General features: G+C 42.9%; 1 protein-coding gene across 1 annotated transcript in view; it reads left to right on the top strand.

The window, feature by feature from the left end:
* efcab2 (EF-hand calcium binding domain 2) overlaps window positions 1-22,144 on the top strand; it is a 54,584-nt gene that overhangs the window by 5,216 nt on the left and 27,224 nt on the right. Inside the window, exons 3-4 of the mRNA XM_041181076.1 lie at window positions 10,493-10,565; window positions 13,186-13,265. Coding sequence (XP_041037010.1) covers window positions 10,493-10,565; window positions 13,186-13,265 — 153 coding nt within the window. The remainder of the gene's footprint in view (window positions 1-10,492; window positions 10,566-13,185; window positions 13,266-22,144) is intronic.

The following is a 22,144-nucleotide window of genomic DNA, read 5'->3' as shown; positions in this document are numbered from 1 at the left end:
CTGGAAAAACCCAGGTCCCTGCTGTTTTTTGATGGCTTTCATTGGTCTCCCACTGGAGGGCTTGTTGAAATAAGAGATGTTAATTGGAAAAGGGTCCCAATTGTGAAGAGAAAACATGCAGATAGATATCTGTAGAATGTAGTTGGGTGAGGCATGAGAAAGACTGTGCTAATTGACAACTGGCATCCTTCCATCTGTGAGAGAGCAGCCTCAGATTGGTGAGGTCAGTGAGATCATCTGCTGCACTTCTTCTCATGGCTGAAGAAGCCAATTCCAGAAAGGCAAAGCCTGCCCCAATTACCCCACGTGCAGTAGTCCCTTGCAAAATGATCTCTGCTGATGCCTTATTTGTAGGGCTGGCATCTGCTTTGGAGCTTCTGAAACTACACATCATGTCATCGTGGCAGTGAAACCTGCCCACAGCTGGTGTCATCATTTGCATCGGTTGTTCACTCGAGTTTCCCACTTGTCATGATTGATGATTAGGGCTTTCATGTCTCTTTTGACAACAAGCTTGAATCAGAGCTTTGGGTACCCTGCTGGTCTCTTGACACGGGCTACCTCCCAAAAAAGCATATCTTTGGGGATGCGGCCATCATCCCTTTGCATGTGTCCAAACTAGCAAAGCCTTTTTTGCTTGATTAGTGCTAGCATGCTTGGTGTGTTTGCCCTTTAAAGGACCGCTTCATTGGTGACTTTATCTTTCCATGTGATGTGAAGGATGCTTCATAAACACCAGAGGTGGAAGTTATTGTATTTTTTCTAGGCAGGGTAGATTGTACAGTCTTCGCTGTTGTACAGCAATGTGCTGAGGATACAGGCTTTATAGATAAGCATCTTGGTCCTGCAAGTCAATTTGTTGTTTGTCCATGCCGGCTTTGTTAGTCGGCCAAAGCTGATGGTTGCCTTTCCAATGCATGTGCTGAGCTCTTCATCAAGAGACAGGTTATCTGTTACCATAAGTCCAAGGTAGCAGAACTTGCTAACTGTCTTCAATGCTGTGTTGTTGAGTCTGATCATAGGTGGAGACATTATCCTGTTCCATAACTACAGTTTTCTTGACACTGATGGTGAGGGAGAACAAGACACAGGCATGGGTCAGACAATCCATGAGTCTTTGGAGCTGAACTTCTGTCTGGACAATTCGTGTGGCATCTGTTCTCTGACCAAGACTTGCTGATGTTTTGCCTTCACTTAGTTGAGGAGTTTCCCATCTGATTGTGTGTGGATTCCTTGTGGACAGGGAAAGTATAGGTTAATAGGACAGAGAAAAAGATACATGGCTAACTAATAGAAGACAGAGTTGGGATAAGGAGAGCATTTTCAGGATGGCAACCTGTAACTAGTGGAATGCCACAGGGATCAGTGCTGGGGCCACAGTTATTTGCAATATATATTAATGACTTGGATGAGGAAAATGAATGTACCGTCACCAAGTTTGCGGATGTCACAAAGATAGGTGGGAAGGCAAGTGGTGAGGATGACACAAAGAGTCTACAGAGGGATATAGACAGGTTAAGTGAGTGGGCAAAAACTTGGCAGATAGAATATAATGTGGGGAAATGTGAAGTTATGCGCTTTGGCAGGAAGAATAGAGGAGCTGAGTATTATTTAAATGGAGAAAGACTGCAGAGCTGCAGCACAGAGGGATTTGGGGGTCCTTGTGCATGAATCACAGAAAGCTAACATACAAGTTCAGCAGATAATAGGGAAGGCAAATGGAATGTTGGCCTTTATTTCAAATGGAATGGAGCATAAAAATAGAAAAGTCCTGCTAAAACTATACAAGGTACTAGTTAGACCACACCAAGAATACTGTTAACAATTTTGGTCCCCTTTTTTAAGGAAAGATATACTGGCACTGGAGGCAGTCCAGAGAAGCATCACTAGGTTGATCCTGGGTATGGAGGGATTTCTTATGAGGAGATGTTGAGTAGGTTGGACCAGTACTCATTGGAGTTTAGAAGAATGAGTGGCAACCTTATTGAAACATATAAGCTTCTTAGGGAGCTTGACAGGGTAGATGCTGAGAGGTTGATTCCCCTTGTGGGAGAGTCTAGGATTAGAGGGCATAATCTTAGAGTAAGGGGTCACCTATTTAAGACAGAGATGAGGAGAAATTTTTTCTCTCAGATGGTATTGAATCTGTGGATTTCTTTACCACAGAGGACTGTAGTGGCTGGGTTGTTAAATATATTCAAGATAGAGATAGACAGATTTTTAATCAGTAAGGGAATCGGGTTATGGGGAAAAGGCAGGAAAGTAGAGTTGAGGATTATTAGATCAGCCATGATCTCTTTGAATGGCAGAGCAGACTTGATGGACTGAATGGATTACTACTGCTGCTACATCTTATGGTCTTATGCCAAACAGGGTAGAGGCTAAGACACAGCCTTGTTTCATCCCATCCTTGATCCCAAAACTGTCAGAGGTAGAGCCATTGAACTGAATGTCAATGGAAGCATGGGAGGACAGCGATTTTCTCCAGTATTGGTAGAGACCTGTCCTGCTCATGGTGTCTAATGCTTTTGAGATATCCGGAAAAGCAAGGTAAAGTGGTGTTTGCTGCTCTCCTCTTGAAACTTATTTTTCTTTTATTCATTCTTAGGATGCGGGCATCACTGGCTAGACCAGCATTTATTGCCCATCAGAGGGCATTTAAGAGCCAATCACATTGCTGTGGGTTTGGAGTCACACATAAGCCAGACCAAGTAAGGAATACAGATTTCCACCTCTAAAGGACATTAGTGAACCAAATGGGTTTTTACACCAATCGACAATGGTTTCATGGTCATCATTAGACTTTTAATTTCACCATCTGCCATGGCGGGATTCAAAGCCGGGTCCCCAGAACATTACCCTGTGTCTCTGGATTGCTACTCCAGCGACAATACCACTATGCCATCATCTCCCCGTAAACTGACATAGGGAGAAGATCATATCTACCATGGATTTGCCTGCTCTGAATCCACATTGTGCCTCTGGGTATATCCTGTCAGGTAATTGATGGAGCCTCGTTAGAAAGACTGGCAAAGGCCTTTCCAGTGTATCTGAGGAGTGAGATGCACTGGTAGTTATTGCCTCAATTGCCTTTGTTCTTGTATGATGTGATGATGTTTGCCTCATGCATATCCTGTGGGACAGAGCCTTCTCTCCAGCAGAAGAGGTGGTCGTGGAGGTATGGCATCAGGTGGGGCTTTCCATACTTGAGTAGCTCAGCTGGTATTCCATCCTTCCCTTTCTGCTAGGGAGTCAATGGTCTTTTCAAGTTCAAGAAATAAGGGTTCTGCATCAAACTCATACATGGCAGATATCTGTCATGTAGTGTAAATGGGAGACAAGGGAGAGAGAGAAAGCTTTCTTGGAGAGGAAGATCTTGTTGAAAAAGGAGACAGGAGAGAGACAGGTAGAGGAAGAGATATCCTTCAGTGCTGGCTCCAAATGAAGTTAGAAGAACATTTACTGTTGGGGGTTAGTGCTATAAAAATGCCTATATTCCGATACCTTGAACAATACTGCAGGACATCCACTAGTGTTTGGAAAAATAGAGTAATTGAGTGGAGTGGACTTACATCCTTGGGAATTTGGATGAATAAAATCTCATTGAAATGTATAAAATTCCCAGATTGGCCTAGGCCTTACAGGGGGATATTGAGAGGCTGTTTCTCTTGGCTGGTGAGTCTAAAACTATAGATCATTGTCTCAGGTTAAGGGGTTGGCCAGTTAGGGCTGAGTTGAGGAGAAATTTTTTCACTCTGAGGGTTGTGAATCATTGGAATGCTACCCTGTAAGGTTGTGGCTGCTCAGTCATTGAATAAATTCAAGAATGGGATTGATACATTTTTGGACACTTAATGAACTAAGGAACATGGGGATAGGGAGGGAAAATAGAATTGAGGTAGAAATCAGACAAGATTTTAGTGAATGGCAGAGCAGGCTGAAGGGGCCTACTCTTACTTCTTACATTCTTATGTAATTTCAGGCAGCAAGTTGAAGCAAAAGAATGAGGATGAAGCTCTAATGGGAGTGACAGGGTGCTTTAATCAGTCAAATCATCTTATCTGATTTTCCTTAAGTTAAGTGTGTGGAATGATCTGCCAGGCAAGGTAGAGACACAACACATTAGAGATGTTTAAAATACAGTTGATTGCAAAGATGGAAAATGAGGAGAATTTTTGACCTCAATGACCATTTCTCATTTTTACTTCCCTTGTTTATTTTGCACCCCAATCTTTTCCTTAACATCAGGTGGTATCACTGATTGCAGATATTTTGTTTTTATTGATCTCCACTGAACGCTGTAATTTGGTAAATACCAATTGAGATTTCAATGGTCAGTCAATGAGAAAACACTAAATGCTGCATTATTAATCCTACTGTCATGTGGTGCAATGCCTCAATTGAGCCCAGCTTCATTGCACTTTTAAAATGGATAATTATAGTACTGAGTGGCCCTACTATTAAATTAAACTGACTAGTAAGGAATTGTGGATGGCATGTGGTGGGGTGGTGGGCAAGAGAGAGAGTACTTGAATTAAGAATGATGAGGGTTACTTTGAAGAAAATTCTAATGTTATTGACCTAGATATTGCACTCGCAATAGCAGTAAATGCTGAGAAATTCACCGCTATTGAGGGACATAACAGAAACATAACTTTCGGGGGGCCAGCTTACACTTGGATCCAGAAGTTGCAGTTTACCTCTATAGCTCAGGTTGGGTGCACATGGACTGATTGCCCGGATATTTACATTAATTTATTTAGAGTTGTTCATAGCAGCTGAAAAACCTGCTCAGGTGCACAGCCCTTTAAATGAGCAAGAGTGTCAAAATCCTGACTCTGCTCACCTCCCCTCTGGCTTTGCTTACCATCCCTTCCCCAGGATTTCCAGCTCTGCCCACCCACTCACCTGCCTGTCACCCCTGGCTCTGCTCCCAACCCCACCTGCTGTCACTCCCCATTCCCTCCACCAGCCCTTCCCCTCCTTCACCTCCGCCCCACACCCCTGGCTCCTCAGTCCCAACTGTCGGGATGATGCAGAGGATGGTGGAGGTCTGGGGTTTTGGGAGGGGGATCGGAGCAGACCTGGGCATTCCCAGGGGAGTGGGTTGCTGATGCGATGGTGAGATGGGGAATGGGAGCAGAGTGAGGGGAGGTGATGGCAGGAGTGCCAAGTGGGGAGCTAGAATTAAAAGTAGATGAAAGCATTTAAAATCATTACAAATAATTACCTGCCATTGAGCTGAAGGCAGACCTCAAGAGGCATGTCTTCAGCTTGTGATGTCAAAGGGGGTGTGGCTTCACTGGAACTTACCTCACCAATGGATCCACACTGCAGTCGGGTGAGCAAGTTCCCACTGCACCCTGCAAGAAAGGTAAGAAGATAGTTTTAAATGCAGCCAGCAGTATACACCTACGCTTTGTTGCTGACAGCCAGATCCGGGCCAATAACTCAATTTTTTCCACAGCAGCCACTACTGGTATTTTAAAACCCAATGATTGCAGACACAACTCACTTGTCTATATATGTGTTCATACCGTTTACCTTAAAAGTGTTGACTGGTTTCTGTAAAGGGTTAACATCCGAAGCATCTGAAACTGATGTAACTTCTGATGTAACTATGATGCAATGATTAAATAACTGAGATCTGGTGGGAAGCAGAAGTACAACCTCGTGTAGTTACTGAAATGTACGTAGATCTGTAAATAAACAAGAATGGTTTTTACGAACTGCAGTCTAAAATACCTTTCTTAGGGAAACAGGAAAATCCTAAAGAAGCCCATCTAGACCCCGAACGCAAGACCAAACAATTTCTGTTGTTTAGCCATGAGAATCTACAGTGTTAAAGCAGTCTCGCTCTACTTAAGTCCCCTAGCTCAGTGTTGTGCCTCTCATTTACATGCAGCTTATTTTTTGAGACAGCGTGTGGTCTCACTTCAAAGGAAGCTCATTATCTTGGGTGGGGTGCCTTAACTGCTCCTATGATCACTGAACACATGGAAATAATTAATTGAAAAGGCATCTCTTTTGATAAAACACACAAATTCCTGGCAAGTCAAAACTTCAGAGTTCAATTCAAAGTCCTGCTCTTGATTACAAAATTTCCTCTTTTTCCAGAAAGCAAAGGGGGAAAATTTCAACGAGCATTCCTGTCCCTCTTGGGCCCACAAAAATAACTGAAAATATCTTGGGCCTTGTTTTTAGTGGCCTCCAACAATTCCTTTAAGGACTTCTAGCCAGGCTGTATAACGCCTGGTACAACTGGGCAGAACATGCCCAGCACTAGCATTGGCCAATAGTACCTGAATTTTATATTGGAATTAATTTGTTTTGGGAATATACATATTTAAGTAGACTACGCCTGTTTCGAGCATGCGTTCTGGATGATGGAAAGGCCTCCTCCCAGCACCAGCCCCAAACCAATATGGCATCTTGGAGGTCTGTGCATCTCTGGTCCAGATCAGGTGGTATCAATCACAACATGAAATTCAGAGAGCCAATACCCATTTTATAGGCACAATATGGGCAGCCACAAGTTGAATTTCTGTGCCAAATGAATTTTGTTAGATTTCCTCTGCAGCGGAAGGTTTAAACATTTCCCTAATAAGTAAAACCCAAAGGGTAATAGTTTATCAAAAATAACTTTTTTGAAGAATGGTTATTTTGTATAATGAATACAGAATTGGCCATTTAACTGTAAACACTTTCTCATGTAAACATATGCTAATAATGCCATTGTGGTTCATAAATATAAATGTCACCTTGCAACAGCAATCCTGGAGTACACTGACACTTGGTGGCCAGATTGATAACTGCTGTCAGCATAAGAACAACTCTACAGACTAATTTAATTGATACACATCTTCTATATTAAAAATCTTGCATTTCAAACATTATAATGTACCTCTAACTTTGCTGATTGATCCATGCATTCGCTTGCTTGGATGGTTGGGGCTGGTGATGCAGGGACTGGATGGTGTGGATTTGGGAGCAATTTCAACCTGTTTTCACTGACCATGATACTTTACATTTCTCCTGTCTGGTAATTCTTCACCCAGAAATTTTACTTGCTTTGCTTGCTCCTGGATTTCAGCATTACTCTTCTCCCTTCCAGGCTCACTACATCACCTCACACCTCAGCCTCTCCAATCCGTGCCTCCCATGAAAGGCCGCTTCAAGTACCCAGTGTCCCTTCAACATCAGCCCAAATCACAGAATTGTTACAGCACAGAAGGAGGCCATTCGGCCATCATGTCTGCACCGGTTCTCCGAATGAACAATTCACCAAGAGCCATTCCCCCGCCTTCTCCCCGTAACTCTGCACATTCTTCCTTTTCAGATAACTATCCAATTCCCTTTTGAATGCCTCGATTGAACTTGACTCCACCATACTCTCTGGGAGTGCATTCCATATCCTAACCACTTGCTGCATGAAAGTTTCCCCCTCATGTCACCATTGCTTCTTTTGCCAATTACCTTAAATCTGTGCCCTCTTTCTTGATCATTTAGGGAACAGTTTTTTCCCATCTACTCTGTCAAGACCCCTCACGATTTTGAATACCTCTATCAAATCGACCCCCGGCCTTCTCCAAGAAAACACTTCCAACTTCTGCAATCTATTTTTGAAATTCCTCACCCCTGGAAGCAATTACATTCCTGTGAATCTTTTCTGCGTTCTCTGCAATGCCTTCACATCTTTTCTAAAGTGTGGTGCCCAAACTGGATGTAATACTCAGTAGTTTTTTTTAAGCAATGCCCCACACTCTTCCAGCCAAGCCGTACCACCTTCCGAGTCCGTACCGAACTGCTGTAGTAATCATCTGCTTTTTATTCCATTCTGTTCCTCCATGCTGCAGCATTCCTTGGTTCTGTGCTGTCGCATGCATGGCCACTGTGAAAGTGCTGACTCTCCTTTTAACCCTGTGGACTCCAGATTGAGCTGCCAGTACCTCGAGGCTCGGACTCATGCGGGATTTTTAGGTCCCAATAAGATGTGTGGAGAGGTGGGCGGGTGTGAAAATTAGCACTGCTGGGCAATGCGCCATATTGACATTGCCATACCTGCTGTTGGCAGTTTTGCTCTGGATGGGGGAGAGTGGGAGCTGGCATCCCCCAACCAGGTTGGATAAGTGGCCAACTGGTCTTGTTAACAAGTTTGTCGTCAGCTCATTGAGAGTCCAGTTTGGGATTTTGGTTGGGTACATGGGTTGCATGATGCATCAGGGATGGTCCAGGTGCACGGAGGTGGCTGTGCTGAGATTTCCCAATGAAGCTCAGTCTTTGGCATGCTGTTGGACAGGGAAGCATGTGCTTTATCCATTTTATTCACAGAATTCACAATCTTTCCACCCTGTCTTCCAGATATTCCTATTTCTCTGCACTCCACTTAATCTTGGGGGCCACTCTGGCGATTTCCATCGCTGTCTCCTCCATGACAGACAGAATAGTGAGCTGTGACATTCCTCCGTCAGTGCAAGCTCTCCCAAGAGTTGTGTATCCTTCTCTCCTGCAATGACAAACCAGAGAGAAATAAGGCACTGTTGGCCTCTCTGACCAAGGCCAGCAGCTCATTAGCTTAAGAAGCTGCATGTATTAGTATTGCCAGACCCTCAGCAGTGCTAGGACTCTCCCCTTGCTGAGGTGTTAGTATGTACCCTGGGTACAGATTTCTCCCATTTTCAGAAACACCATGCATCCTCAGGCTGCTTAGCTGGTATATCTGTTGACAGTTGCATAACCGGAGGCCTGTATTCATGGTCTTGTGTTGCACTCACCTTGCCAGCGTGTAAAAGATCATTGAATCTCTTGCAGCATTGCACCTAGTTCCTCTGCACAACACTGCTGCTGACAGCTTCAGCCACCTCTAGTTATGCCAACTTTCTTTGGCTAGATGGCCTTCTCTTGCCACCCTCTGGAAATAGGACCCCCCTCCTCTCCCTCATTGTCCCCAATAATGCCTCAAGTTCTGTATCTTTGAAGTGATCCTCCTGTGCCAGACCTCTGCCTGCATTTTGCTTCAAAATGGCTGCCACAGTAATGGCTGCGTGATGCCTTTAAATTAGCCCTGCACTTCAGAAACCCCGCCTCCATCCCACACCTGCTATTAATTGGCTGCCAAATCCTCCCTCCAACCCATTAGCCTCTGTCAAATTGCATGCTGTGACTGCACTCCCTCCACTCACCACGGGGAAAGGTTGGGACCAAGAAATGGTTCTGACATTGGTGTCCTGACCCTGAAGGCAAAAATCCTGCCCATGGTGACAGATTCAATCCTGTTGTCATGGTAACTGAAAACTGGCTGAATTTTTTTGCCCCTGGCAAGAACCTGGTCCTTGCCATAATGTAGTTAGAATGAACTAATCACTGTCAGATTCACAACATTATTACAAGATATTTAATAATATGGAAAGTGCATATCATTTACATTGTCTGCATGTGGGTCAGTCTTTGTGCTAATAGCAATTATCAAATTGGCCACCAAGTGTCAGTGTATTCCATGTTGTTGCTGCATGATGATATTTATACTTGGGAACTTGCTACCTTCCAGTTAGCTTTGTTGTCTCCCAACCCACTCTTGGGTGTCACTGCCTGCCCCTACCACTTAGGTTTTCTTTCAGCTCCAGTTTCAGATTCTCTCTACCTCTCTTCTAACTCAATTCATACTCCGTCTTGACCTGAACCTGTTCCTACTTCCTGCCTATTTAAGCCTCCATCACTGTATACTGTCCCAGCCCAGACTCCAGCTGCCAGCTCCCTCCCATCCAAACCTGAGCCTCCACTTTCTCTTGTTCATGCACGTTAGTTTGGATCTTGGACGTGTCAGGACCACAGCTCTGGAAGTCATCTAGCCCACTACAGACTTTCATCACAGATATTGACCGCTTTTCCATTTTGGGGTATCTGTTTCCATCCTGCCACATCAGGTCCATTCTTATACTCTTTTCCAACTCTGCTCCAAAAAAATGTGAGCAGCAGATGTAAGAGAAAGGAGACAAGGAGAAGTAAAGATTTATAGAAAGAGCAGCATAAAAGGAATCTCACAAAAAAGTAGAGAAAAATGCAGAGTTATAGGTATAACAATGACCAAGTGTGTGACAGTCATACTGAGAGAGTGTGGGATAAAAGACAGACAGGGCAGACAGACAAAAAGAACAAGAGTGAAGCACAAGTAGAGAGGTGGTTACAGAAAGAAAAACATTTTTTATCCTTGTCTATGAGCAATGCCATAGGAAATCAGCTAGTTAGTTTGAAAAATAATAACCAATTGCTATTTCTACATTACAACTTAACCTTAAAGTCCGGGTGATTTACAAAATGTTTGCTCATAACTATCCTAGCTTTTGATGTAAATTTTGACCCCTCATTTAAAATATTGCTATTTCAATGTTATTTCTATGTTAAAGGCATTATATACATTTGATTATATATCATATGCATTTTATGAAATCCATCTGCAAATTGCATGGCTAATCTGTTTATCTTCTGTCTGCAGGGAAATTGGTACAATTATTAGATCTCTGGGCTGTTGCCCAAGTGAAGGAGACCTTCATGAAATGTTAGCAGAGGTATGCTAAATTTAACTAGTACTATTTCCAAAAGATATAAAATTGTCTTGTATAGGTTTGAGAAGACAAAGGCACCTCAAAGCCAATTTACCCGCTGTTACTGCCCTGTGTGTATCTGCTCACGCAGTGAAATGTCATGGAATAAAGGGGGTGAGGAGACCCATAACCCCTGAGATTTTACCCCTTTGGATCTGACTTGCATTTCTGGATATTAAATAGGCAGGGGTAGGAAGTTAATGATCATGACATAGAAGTGGATGCCTTCCATGCCCAGACCTTATCCAGGAAGATGCAGCACTTTTCATTGCCTTACTTATAAATTTGGCTTTTAGGGCTTGTAGGTAATGAGTAGTACACAGGAGGTGGTTTAAAAGGTAAGCAAGAAGATTGGCTTAAGAGGTTTTAGCCCACTTAAAAAAAACAATATTTTGCAACTTTCTTTTATGCTGGAAATTAGGTTTTCATGCACCTCCATGCCATTCGATTGACTTAATTAATACTTCCCCTCACACCAAGACTTGATATCCTTCCCCTATCAAGTTGCCTCAGTTCCTTCCCTTCCCACCTACCCTCTGACTTACCTGTAAGATGCAGGTAGCTAAATAAAGCTGGAAGATTGTGGAGTTTGACTTTATGCATTTAATTCTGAATTCTTGACCGCTAAAATAAGACAGACTGCACTGTTAGAAAATAGGTCTGGGGCTGTAACACTGCACAAGTCTTGCATTTTGCCTTTCCTGGAATAATAATTATTTTACTTAGGGTAATTTCAAGAAAGATATATACGTACATAGTGAGTTTACGACAAAGGTACAGCCCATAAATTTTTTGCGGATTTTTAAGCGTAGTCTTGCTGTCATTAAGCATCTGATCCAGCACAATGCCCTCTGCCGGGGATCTGTGGCCTGTGTGAGCAGGGCAAGGAGCAATCTTATGCTCAATGCAAAATATTGGTCAATATTATACAGACCATAGCCCAGAGTGGCAGTAGAACGGACACCATCAGACAGAAGAAGAAGATGGGCCGGTCAAAGAAGACCTGGCGAAATACATTTAAGGAGGCCCTCCAAGAGCTGGACGCCACCTGGACTGGACGAAAGAGATTGTGATGGACTGGGGCCCTTGGCGGAGTCTTGCTGCCTATTGCCCTGCATGGGTATGGAGGAACTCAGTCTAACTAAGTAAGCCTCCCAACCCAAATGGCGGTGCTGTGGTCAGTTATAGCGTCCTTACTCCCAGTCCAGTTTAGCTAACAGGAAGTTACATAATCTGTGTGGATCAGCTACATATTGAATCAACCAGATTAGTGTATTGGAGTTTTTTTCATAACTTGAATTGGAGTTTGCACTTTCTAATACTGCTCTCTGGTGTTCAAATATTTTGGGTGTCCAAATTGTATCAAGCCAGGGCAGATGTGCGCATTCTAGAACTTAGCATTCTACCCACTTAGGCCCAACAAGGGCTTTGCTCTTTCCCATCAATTCATGGAGCTCTATCACATTGGCTCACCCCATCAAGAAACAGTGATATTAGTTATGGGTACATCAAGATAATTTCTATGGGAATAACCTTCAAGAATGAGAAAGGGAACACTCTGATAGATATTTTTAACTTTCAATTTGGTTCTAAGTGCCTGTGCAAGTTTATGAAACCTAACCACATGCCTTTATAGATGGGAGGGAAATCTATTGTAACAGTTGTTTTTTTGTAAATCAGCAAGTATTGCACCATAAAATGTTCCTCCTGATATACTACTTCAAAAGATTCTCGCAGTCCCAATTTGGACTTTTGTGAAAATGGCTTAATTCTATTCAACTCTCTGAAACAGAGAATGTTTACAATTGACCTAAGTAGCAATGGAGAGGTGTGAGTGAGGCACCCATTGGATATTGTAAGTTTGACACTACAACAATCGCATATGCTGTGCTACATAATGTAATATCTGTTTTATACCCTTGTGTATTTACTGTACATAATAAGAAATATGTGCATCATACAGTAGAACATACATACTATTCGCTAATGGAGAGAAATTTCCTGTTTAATGGAAGAACGAAAAGTAGGCATTCTCAAAGAAGAACAAACTTTTCCTGAAATGTGCAAACATGTGCGTAACAAGAAAAGTTCTTCAGGACGATTATTTAAGCTGTTTATGAGATTGTTCATTCAGAAAATAAAACCACTACTTCTGGATAATCTATATAGTTTGTATTGTAAATATGAAATAATTCTTATAAAGACTAGGCATTATAATTTGATACAGCAACAGAAGATGCTACAAATTATGGAAACAGTGTAAAAGCTTTTATTTCAGGCTCTTGGTAGTCAGCTGTCACACATTTTTTGCACATTAAGTATCAATTAAAATGGCATTTACTTAATAATGTTATGTTTTAACAAGTTGGATTATTTTGACATATAGCAGATATACTTTAGGTTATTTTGAAAAGAATCATGTTCTCTCTTAAACTTTTTGTCTTTGATTTATAACTCAAATTTCAATATTGCCAGTAAAACCTATATTGTAATTGTAACTCATTAGTTTCTAGAGGCAGTCTGATGGAAATTAGATATTGGTGTACCTTGTACTGTAATTCTGTTTTCCAATTTCTATTTAAAGGTGGAGGAAGAAGAACCCACAGGGTATATACAATTTGATAAATTCCTTCCTATGATGACTAGAGTGTTATTAGAAAGGAAGTAAGTTCTGGATAAATTGTTTTATTCTTTCACTGCTGATTTAAAGGCTGATTTATTAAAGTTCCATGATAGCTAATTTATGAAATAAAAGATTGAATGTCACGATCAAAAATTTTGCATTTTGTTTCAAAATCGCTTGCTAATAGCTGAACACTTTACCACCTTTTATGTAAATAGATGTTACAGAACTGTGTACCAACTACTATTGTTCCTCATTCCTTTATCTTCCATTTATGCTTGGATAAGGTTCAAATGTGTCAAACTGCCTGGGTGACTTGAACTTTTAATAGTTTATGAAAATGAGGCATCAGGGCTGAGAATTGCCCATCCTACCTCACCTGCGTTGTTCCCCGGTAGCATCGAAATATCGTTTGAAAAATCTCACACAGATTGCTGACACATTTTAGTTGAAGGTGCCTGGGTAGACCTTCTCAACATCTCCCCTGAACTGCTTTTTGCAATGTTCCGTGGAGTCTACACCTACTCCAAGTGCAGGAGCTACCAGTATCCTCTGGAGGTCCTAAGGCAGCCTAGCAGGAATGAGGACCTAACTCAAAGGGTCTCTGCCCCATTTCCTCTCTGCTATGCCTCGATACCAAGGGCAGAATTTTCCCCCTATTGGGGGCAGGCGGGAGCAGGTGCGAACCCGATCGGTGCCCCCGATTGGGTCCACGCCGTCATTTTACGTGGGTGGGCCAATTAAAACCTGCCCAGTGTGATGCACAGAGGTTCCTCAGGGAGATTAGTTTATGGTTTAAACATTTAAATAAAGAAATTAAAAACTTTTAAAACATGTCCCCTCATGTGACAGTATCACATGAGCTGGGAAATGTCAATGAATTTTTTAAACAAATTTTAATTGAATTTTTAAACACTTCATGAAACTTCATCCTGCCCATGGATGAGGTTCCATGAAAAATGCGAAGGCGGGCTCTTTGCCTGCCTGCCAACTTTAAGGTCGGACGGGCAGCTCATTTTATTAATTCAATTAGTTTTTAACAGGCCTTAATAGGCCTTTGACAGTTTGGCGGGTGTGCAGCCGAGTTGGCTGTGCGCCCACCGAACTGAAAATCTAAATGACGTGCGGTGATGTTGGGATGCCCACCTGACTTCACCGTGCGTCATTTTACATGTTGTCGAGTGGGCCCCACCCCCACTTGCCAACCCGAAAATTATTCCCCAAGTATTGCCCCAACACAACAAAGAGGAGCATGCTCCTTATAGACGTTATTTGCATCTGCCCGAGTTTAATTTGTATTTAACCGTGCCACCATCTACACCCCCCAACCCATCCTTCTCGTTTCTTGACTTTGAATCTAAGATGTCACAGATCTAGTAACCATTTCATAAGTCCTGGACTACTCATTCTGTAGGCTACCAAAAAGCATAACCTTTTTAACTAGGTTTTCTTTTTAATGTGTGGGATCTTGTAGGATGTTGAACTCTCACAAAATTGAGTAGTGAAGCAACAAACATTGTAATGAATAGTGCCACCATGTGCCCAAAATATTTGTCAGCACCCCTAGACACCTTTCCAATAAAGTCTTCGAAATTCAGGACATGTTATAGTATTTTTACTAAAAAGGAAGGGAACTCATATGGTGATTTAATTTCATCGTGAATTATTAATAAGTTTAATTTGTTTCTGCTGTTCCATGACCATGTCACAATTGAAATAATGATATTCTTGTTTGACCCAGTCACAGTGGATTTTTTAAAAATTAATTTGTTCACAGGATGTGAGGGTCGCTGGCTAGGCCAGCATTTATTGCCCATTCCTAATTGCCTTTGAGAAGGTGGTGGTGAGCTGCCTTCTTGAACACCCGCTGTCCATGTAGTGTAGCTAGGAAGGGTGTTCCAGGATTTTGATTCAGCAGCAGTGAAGGAACAGCGATGTAGTTCCAAGTCAGGTTGATGTGTAGCTTGGAGGGAACTTGCAGGTGGCGGTGATCCCATTTGCTGCCCTTGTCCTTTTAGTTGGTAGAGGTCACGGGCTTAGAAGGTGCTGTTGAAGGAGTCTTGGTGAGTTGCTTACAATTCAAAAACTGGCTATGGCATTTTACTAACATAACAGTGAGTACAATTTAACGTAATTCTTTGATTGTGAAATTCGTGGGTTTGGAAGGTGCTGTCAAAGGACCCTTGATGAGTTTGGCCCTTTTTAGTTTTTTTTATATAGTCTCAGATTTGAGGCGCTATCTTTTTATAAAATTTCTCTCCTGCAAGCCCCTGACCTCTGTGTGCTCGTCAACCCCTTTCATTTTGTCAACAGTATAGGCTAGACTCCAGCAGGGGCAGTCTTCAAAGTAGTGCCAATTGGTGGGAACAGCACCACATTTAGCTTGGTGCAACAGGCGGACTTAATCCATCACAGATTTGGACAGTTCCCTCAGCCTATGATGCAGTTTATCTTATTTATACTTGAGAGCATAGCTGAAGGTGGGAATATGACATCCAAGCTTTGGCTGTACTCTTTTAGAGTAAATGAACTGAAGGAACCACATGAAAAGTGTTGTTTTCAATTATTTCCAAATCAATTGACATCAGTGTGCAGTATAGAGCTCAGAAAGTTACAACAGTGAGAGAAGCTAGTGAGACTGTTGTAATTTCACGTTTATATAGAGTTGCCTGATTTACCAATGATTGATCAACAGTTCCTCCAAATGAACCTCATCCCTGCATCTGAAATGTCTTTGTACTCTATTCATGCAGGCTTCACATACCCAAGATGTTAATAATTACTCTGTTTGTAATCACCTGCTTGTTGGATTTAACTGAGATTCACACTGTATAACCAAAGTCTCTTCAAACGATGGATTTTAACACTTAAGACAAGAGGTTTACAGAATACATTGACTAATTTAAATACTAATTAATGATTTCCTGTCCTGTTAGTAAATAAAAATATTTTAAAAGAATAATTGAGCACCTAAGTATCTTCTCTATTTAAGTAGTGTTCCTGTTGATAACATGATTCTACATATTTAAAATACATCAGTTGTTTTACATCAAAATAAAAAAATGATGGTTAATTGAAGGAATCAAGCTACATTGTGATCTAAATATGATCTAAAATTCATAATATTTTTCTTCATAGTATATGATTCCAGAAATTCAAGTTTATTGACTGACTAATGCTGCTGCCTTTACTTCGGACGGTAGTTGCATTATCTGTTTCACAGCACCATTTTTATTCATTTGTTCATATCTGCTTCCACTGCGTGGCAAATTATATATAATCTTACAGCCTGCTGTAAATATTCTAGCACTTGGTCTTTCATGTGAGAAAGATTAGAGTGAAAAGGGGATTCCATGTAAAATTGAGTACATAAAGGCATTGTATTGCACTGTTCCCCATAACATTTATTAGTTCTCCTACATTCTATATCCAATTATGGTGGATTGGGATAAATTAGTAAGGCTGTAATTTACTCTCAGGTGGGCGGGGGTGCTTCAGATGATATCATTAGCCATAATAGTGGCGCCTGAGTGGTTTATGGGTGTTACCTGAATCCTTGGTTATATTTCAGCCATACACCCCTTTTCTGACATCAGTAGTTCTTTTCATCTGTATGGTCTCTAACATGAAAATGATGCTAATTGCAGTTGGAAACCAAACTTAAATTGCATTCATTATAGGCTTTGCCGGTTTGGCAAGGTTGCTGTTATAGTATAATGTGGCCAAGTGATTGATAATGTTTAATAAGTAAAGACTATGTTCCATTTTAAACAACACACCAGATGGACTGCAGTGGTTCAAGAAGGCAGCTCACCACGGCCTTCTCAAGGGCAATTAGGGATGGGCAATAAATGCTGGCCTAGCCAGCGACACCCACATCCCATGAGTTAATTAAAAAAATACTTGCACCATACAAAAAAGACTTATAGTTATATAGCGCTTTTCAGTATTTCAGGACATCCCAAGGCGCTTTACAATCAATGAAGTGATTTATAAGTGTGGTCACTGTTGTAATTGAAGAATTGTGACAGCCAATTTGTGCAGAGCAAGATCCCAAAACAGTAATTTGATAGTGACCAGATAACCTGCTTTTTTTTTAATCGTGTCGATTGAGGAATAAATATTGGCCGGGACATCAGAAATAACTTACCTGCTCTTCTTCGAAATAATGCCATGGGATCTTTTACATCCACCTGTAGCATACGGGGCCTTACCTGAAAGGAGACACCTCTGAAAGTGCAGCATTCATCTCAAGTCACTGGAGTGAGGCAGAAGGGAGAATGGTACCAAAAGAAACACAGCTGATACACATAAACCTTTAACATGATAAAAGTCCCAAGACTCTTCACAGGAGAGTTATCAGCCAAAAACTGACAATGAGCAAAATAAGGAGATATTAGGGCAGATGACCAAATGTTTGGTCAAAGAGAGAGATTTAGGCAGCTCTTAAGATGAGAGGCACAGAGGTTTGGGGAAGGAATTCAATAGCAGAGTTCTTGGAGAATTGTAGTGCCGAAGGATGGATTTGAACTCAAGATGAGAATTTTAAAATTGTGGCTTTGCTGGACTGTGACCGAGTGTGGTTCAGCGCGCACAGGGGAATTAAAGGAGAATCAGATCTCTAATGACTAACAAGGTATGTGTATATTGGGCTTATTAACCATGCCAGTTTCCTTACTATGAGGCATTATTAGCCTGATCACTAATGGTACCATGTTGTGTATATTTCCCAGTCCCATGTACTGTCATGTCCTTGTAGAGCTCAATTTCTCAGTGGTTGAATTAGCATATCTACACATTTTTTGATGGTCACCTGAGAACTTGGGTGAAAATGATCTCTTGTGCTTTGAGATTAACCTCTTCAAATATCAACCTTTATAGCACCCAGACAAAATTGCTCTGTTTGCCACTCTGAGATATTAATGAGTTTATTGACTACATAGAGGCATCCTTTTGCATTCAAATAAATATACCCCTCAGTAGTTGTCAGGTTTCCTATATTTTGGCCCAGAACTTCCATTCCCTGATGGGGAGGGGTGGGGGTGGTAGGTGTTGTACCGAGGTGGTGCCCCAACATATGCGCTGGGTGACCTCCCCAGATGTCCCCCATGCAAGGACTGCATGGGAATTGCCTGGGAAGTTCAAGTTTCCGATGGATAATTATCCTGCACTGGGAACCATCTGGTACTCTGATTTAAATCTCTTACCAGAATAGTTACTCAGGAAAACTTAAAAGGATTAAAATCACTTCTACTCCTGGGTAACCAAACTAGTGACCCTCCCACCCTGAACCCCCCACTGGAACCCCTGACTACCACGTCCCTGCCCTCCACCCCCACTGGACCCCTCCCAACTCCCTGACTGCCCCCAAGCCTCCTGACTACCTCTCAACTACTCCCCAGCCTCCTGACTACACTCCCAACACTGTCACCCCCACTTACCCCCCAAATCCCCGACTAACCACTGGACCCCCATCCTGAACCCATCCCACCCTCCATCTGTCCTATGTCACCACCCCACCTTCCTACCCACATACCTTACACACTTACCTTCTCCCTGGCTTCTCAACATGGCTGGGCCCTTTAAAATTACCTGCTTTATTGGCAGCTAGTGCCATTAAAAAAAGAGGTGTGACTCCACTTCCCCTGACACTGCTGCCCTGCACCTGCTGGTAGGCTGCACATTTTTTTGCAGGCCAAGTTGGAAGGTGAGGTGAGAAATGTGCACCTCCCAACTAAAGTAAGTAAAAAGGAGTGGAGTGGCAATTGTGATTGCCACTCCTTGGAAGTTCTGGATGGATTGGTAGAGATTAATGAGAATGTGGTTTATTCTGGGGATTCAGATGACATTTTAAACGACAGTAGTGAAGCTCAAGATGTAGTCAAAATGTTTGAAGTGGCTAATTTCATGATATTGGCATGCTGATTACATATTCACACCTATGTAGTATTTGGTGCAGTATTTATCATGGTTTAATTGTAATTACATTTACAGCATAGGTTTAAGGATTAGGTTTTCACTCTCCAACAAATGCATGCCTACCATTTCTGTCCAGTCGGCAAACGCACTAAGAATATATGAGAAGCCAGGGATGAGAAAAAACCCATTTGAAAATTGATGGTGCTGAGGATTATAAGATAGGATGACTGATAGGATATTGTAATTCAGAAAAGATTGAGGGTTTTAGTGCACAGAATGGACAGCTCTTACATCCAAAGGATGACCATTGATAGTGTTAAAAATTGCAGTCGGTGTAATTTGTTTTATTACCTTTGGGCTATGTTTTCCACTATATAAAAAAAAGTATTGTCAGACAATTCTAGTACATCTGCAGGCATATATCTGTGTGATGTAAGAGACTTACAGAACATGGGAAAGCAACTAATTTCAAAACACACTTTCCCTTCTGAGAAAATGGAAAATTGAACAAAAGAAAAAGTATTTTTTCCTCTGTTGCACGTTCTCCACTAATTTAAAACATATCCAGATACATAAAGGACTGTTTTGTTGCATTTATGAAAGCATTGCTTTCAACTAAACCATATAACTCCACTAATCATGGACAAGGCATTCTTGACTGTGGAGTGAATTTTCAGCAAACCACAATTATTGTAAAACCCTAAACTGCCCATTTTATTTCTGCTGCCCAAGATGGAAAGGACAAAATCAGACAACCCTTGCAAGCTGTCAAAACTGATAAGAACTGATAACTCATCAGGTCAGTGGTCACAACTTGTGTGAAAATTCAACACCAAAGGTGGAATTTTCTGTGCCCACTGGCATCAGGCATATTTGGCGGCATGAGCAGACAATATGGCGAGAAGGCCGAAAATCAGTTTCACGATGTTGTGAAACCAGTTTGCAATCATCCGCTCTGCCTGACAATGGCGGGCCGTGTTTCCCGCCGTCGGACATTGAGAACCTCATTGTAATACATCCGCATATCATTATAAGGCCAGCCCGCCGGAATCATCCCCCCATGCTGAATTATCCACCCACATTGGTGTGATTGCATGCCGACATGTTTCACAACAGCATATATAAGGCGTCTACTTGGCAGGCTGCACTTTGAGGGGAACTCAGAAGTGAGTGCACAGTAACATTGCGCAGTGCTCGCAAGGGTCACCTGTTGGACTTCAAGGTTGAAGCGCGTTGGACAGTGGAGGGCAAGGGCTGCCTGGTGGTTAAGGTGACTTGGGGTGGGATTTGGGGGACAAGGGCTGCCCTGCAGTTGAAGTTAGTGCACAAGCATGTGCGAGGTAGTGGGGAGGCAAGTGGCCATACATTAGGGAAGCCTTGTATAAGGTGGCCATTCCTCTGCAGCTGAGACAGTTCAGACACAGCCATGTTCATATGCACGGAGTTGGGCCTCCAGCTTATTTGCCGACTCAAGCAACACAGAGGCATGAAAGTGCCACCAAAGTGCTCCTTGGGCACAGACTGCAAACTAATGAATATTTTAGTGGACTGCACAACAGTTGGACAAATGGGCAAGTTGTACAATCTCCTTGCTCAAGCTGGCCATGGAGCAGTCACCGGTGGAGGTGCTCACAGCCCTTTGCAAAGTCATCGTTCCAGTTTGGACCAGTCTCCCCCATGGTTCAAGCTAACAATGCAGCCTGAGCTGAGAGCACAGCATGCAGTCTTCATGGGGCAGGGCAGGTTGGGGTTTCAGCACACTAAACTCTGGCCATCCAAGTAGTAGCCAGCGCTCCCTGGGATGCATTAAGGGGCCTTCAGACTTAGCCAAGAGAGGTTCTTAGAACACCCAAGCATCTTTCTCTTTCATCCTGCAGGAAGCATGTATCAGGAACATGGAGCCTGCTGCACTAGCTGTATGGCTCGTGGTATACAGAGAGCAGAGATGACGAAGAATAGAGTGATAGAGGTGCCTGGCTGCGCAGAGAGGAGCAGCATCCTCATGAAGAAGGGGTGGCTGAGGCTCCTGCACACGCCATTGAAGAGCTACAGCAAGCTGTCACTGGTCGGTGCCTAGCTAGACCCAGGGTCTATTGATGCCGCCTTTCATTCCTGCAGATGACTGATAACCAGTGTCGCCGAGGACTACGCATACCTAGGAAACTGGTTGGTCTCATCTGCCAACTCCTGCAGGATTTTGTGCCACAGGCACATGGAGGGCATCCACTGCCTGTGACTGTTAAAGTGGAATATCACAAGCCTCCACCCATAGATGCATCCATGAGGTCGCAGACGCCATCTTCGCGAGGTCACACAACTTTGTGCATTTTACCCAGGACCAGGACCACAAGAGTGCTGGCATTTTCCCAGATCTCGGATTTCACACGGGTGCAGGGTGCCATCGACTGCACTCATGCGGCACTCAGATCTCCATTGCAACAAGCAGTCAACCATGTCAACCGCAAGGGCTTCCATTTGCTGAATTTGCAGCTCGTGTGCAACCACCACAAATGTATCCTGCAGGTCTGCACACGGTTCCCAGGGAGTGTCCACGACTTCTACATTCTCAGTCGGTCACAGATCCCTGAAGTCTATCAGGGTAAAGAGGCTGCAGGAATGACTCCTCAGGGACAAGGGCCACCCACAGAAGACGTGGCTGATAATACCTGTGTGGTGGTCTCAGACCGTAGCAGAGCGAAAGTATAACGAGGCTCATGCTGCAACTCGCAACTTGGTGGAGCTTACCATTGGGATGCTGAAAATGAGGTTCTGGTGCCTGGACTGGCCTGGTGGAGCCCTGCAATATAGTCCACAGACAGTGTCAAGCATCATCATCGCCTGTTGCGCCCTTTACAACCTGGTGATGCAATGGGGAGAGGAGCTGGCTGAGGTGGAGATGCAGGAGCTGGAGGTCATCTCCGATGAGGAGGATGTCGACAGGGATGAGGGTGAGGAGGTCCTTGAAGGCATCGATGTCAGCAATGAGGCCCTCGCATGGCCG

Source organism: Carcharodon carcharias, chromosome 2, assembly GCF_017639515.1.
Source record: "Carcharodon carcharias isolate sCarCar2 chromosome 2, sCarCar2.pri, whole genome shotgun sequence".
NCBI lineage: Eukaryota > Metazoa > Chordata > Chondrichthyes > Lamniformes > Lamnidae > Carcharodon > Carcharodon carcharias.
Note: the sequence above shows the minus strand (reverse complement) of the source record. Positions and strands in the feature narration are given on the sequence as shown.